The sequence below is a fragment of the Myotis brandtii genome, unplaced genomic scaffold (assembly GCF_000412655.1).
Source record: "Myotis brandtii unplaced genomic scaffold, ASM41265v1 scaffold2938, whole genome shotgun sequence".
NCBI lineage: Eukaryota > Metazoa > Chordata > Mammalia > Chiroptera > Vespertilionidae > Myotis > Myotis brandtii.
This window is the reverse complement of record NW_005361229.1, coordinates 10,656-13,140: the sequence shown is the minus strand read 5'-3', so window position 1 is coordinate 13,140 and position 2,485 is coordinate 10,656. Positions and strand designations below refer to the sequence as shown.

At 53.8% G+C, this 2,485-nt stretch overlaps 1 protein-coding gene across 1 annotated transcript in view; it reads right to left on the bottom strand.

Annotated features, from left to right (window-relative positions):
* Positions 1–2,306, bottom strand: part of LOC102253588 (NKG2D ligand 2) — a 4,186-nt gene extending 1,880 nt beyond the window's left edge. Inside the window, exons 1-3 of the mRNA XM_005869414.2 lie at positions 2,174–2,306; positions 1,499–1,747; positions 1,002–1,265 (exon numbers count right to left, since the gene is read on the bottom strand). Of these exons, the coding sequence (XP_005869476.1) occupies positions 1,002–1,265; positions 1,499–1,747; positions 2,174–2,252 (592 nt within the window). The 5' untranslated portion in view covers positions 2,253–2,306. The remainder of the gene's footprint in view (positions 1–1,001; positions 1,266–1,498; positions 1,748–2,173) is intronic.
* Between the last annotated feature and the right edge of the window lie 179 nt (positions 2,307–2,485).

Genomic DNA, 2,485 nt, shown 5'->3' with positions numbered 1-2,485 from the left:
CTGTTGTCTTGTTACATCTGTATTTATACCAGTTGATTCCAATCCTATCAATCTCTATTCCAAAGGTTAGGGCGTTTCTTATCTCCATTCCAGGGAGTAAAGATTATGTAGCTTAAGCGTCATTGTTCGTAGTTAAAGTGATTAACTACCCGCCTGGCATATGCTGTGCAGATGTTTCTTCTCTGCAGCAACTGTGTCAAGCAGCAAGGATGGACTGGCTCCCGGCACTCAGTACCTGTTACTCTAAGGGCTCAACTTAAGATGCCAACTATGATTGCACAGATGAGGATCACAGGGAGGACCCAAGTGATGGGCGTGTTGGTTGTGGCCTTGGACGTGACTGTGGCTGTGGCAGTGGTTGATGCAGCTGTAATGGAAATATGAGAGTGACAACCGTGCAGAACCCAATTTCATGGAGATGCCCCCCAGCCCCTGCTGTCCCAGGTCATCCTATTGTGCAGTTTCTACCCTCCACGTGTGGCAGCCACAGTGACAGAGCCTGGGGTTGGAGCAAAGAGAGGAGATGGGCCCCGGCCCCTTGGGGCTCACACAGCTAACGGGGGAAGCAAGGGTTACAACAATCACTCCTGCTGGGACAGAAGAGGAGGTGACACCTGAGGGAGGTGGCAGAGAATCCTCGCAGGACTGATGTGAGGTGGTGTTAAAGGATTTCCAGAAATAGAGCAGGTGAGATGAAGACACATGATGCTGAGAAGAGGGAACAGGACAAGGAAAAGGTCTGGAAACAGAACAGCCCGCAGGTTTGCAGTCAGCAAGAAATCCCCGGTGAGTGAGTGGTCCAAGGTTATGTGCAGGCAGAGACGTGAGGAAGGGAGAAACCCAAGGAGGGATCGCAGAACATACCTATGGCCCTTATTCTCCAAAAATCCCTCACCGTGGTGGATGGGTCACTTTCTCCAACCACACACAACACACAGACACACACACAGTGTGAATGTCATTTCAAGGGACCTACAACTTCATTTCCTCTGTAGAATTACCTTGTGTGCTCAGGGGACACAAAACTTGTTGAAGCCACTTCCTACAGTCTCCAGTTGAGGTCCTAACAAGGAGATCGGTCATAGCTCTGTCACTCGCCAGTGTTTGCTTTAACAGAATGCCTTCACCGTGCAGCACTGTCCAGTGTCCATTCTTTGTGTCAAAGCGGAGAGATATCTGTCCATCCAGTCCAAACTCCCAGGATACAGCGGTGAGTACATTGGATTCCTGCTCACACATCATGCTGCCCTGCAGGGAGCGACGACCTGTCCCCAGCACCATGGGAAGAGATCAGCTTTGGGTCTTGACAGAGCCTTTGTCCCCACCTGGTGTCCAGCCCTCTGCTCCCCTCTGCTCTCCTGGTCCTGCTCTGTCCTCTGTGTCCTACACTGACTCCCGAGGCTCTTGGGTGGGATGGACTTCCCACATTTACATAAACACAATTGATCCCTAACTCTACACCTCTGTTCTGCCTCCACCCTGGGTTTTGTAAACTTACCGCTGGTTGCAGGAATCTCTGCTTTAATGTCCAGCAGGGTCTTCTTGAGCTCTTCCACGTCGTATTGCAGAGCGTCTCTCTGTTCACTCCAGGCCTGTGTGGCATTCATCTCCAGAACACTGATGAGTCTGACCTTCTCGCCACAGGTATTATAATGAAGAAATGTGTTCCCATTGACCTGGCCTTGAATTTCACACCACGGTTGTCCATTAGGAGTGACTGTGAATTTGCAGCCGAGAGAGTGAGCACCTGTGAGGGAGGAACGCAGGGGTGGGAATAAAGGTAACTACGCGCCCCTCCCCCATCTGGACAGCAAGCGAACCCCCTGATGGCCTGGCCTGTTCGCGTGCAGATGGAATGGCCTCGGGCTCCCACTTTGCAGAAGCCTTTAGTGAGGCTGGTGGGTGGTGCGTGCTGTCGCGACTCGGGGTGGAGGAGGGGGCTTCGTCCTCGCTCCCATCTTCCTCCCGGCCCCTTCGCCCAGGACTATTTGTGACAAGTCACAGGCTCATTCCCGTCCCTCTCACCTGGAAAGAGGCAGCCAGCTAAGCTGACACCCGGAGACTGAAAGGCGCCCGCAGAGATGATCGCGGACGGGTCTGTGTCCCACCCGGCAGGAAGGTTCGCCACACCCACCGTGGGCTCCCCGGCCCAGATTCCATTTCCCCAACTCACAACGTGTAGCAGCCGGTTCCCAAAGCAGAAGTAAGAGCAACAAAACGGGGCTGACACCTTCAGACCCAGACCCCTCCATCTCGACCCTCACTCAGGAGTGTTCAGGCCGTCCAGGCGGCAAATGATTTCCTAGTTCCTGTGTATCTGGCCCTGTCCCGTTTTTCTCTGGAACTGACGATATACAGTCGCGGAGCATACTGGTCTGTGTAGTACTGGCCTGTGCCGCCCCGCCCGAGGATCTAGCCAGTGTTCCCGGAAGTCCCGGTGTCAGGGGCGGAGTCTAAGAGCTGTCTAGAGCTGCCCGGGTTCCGC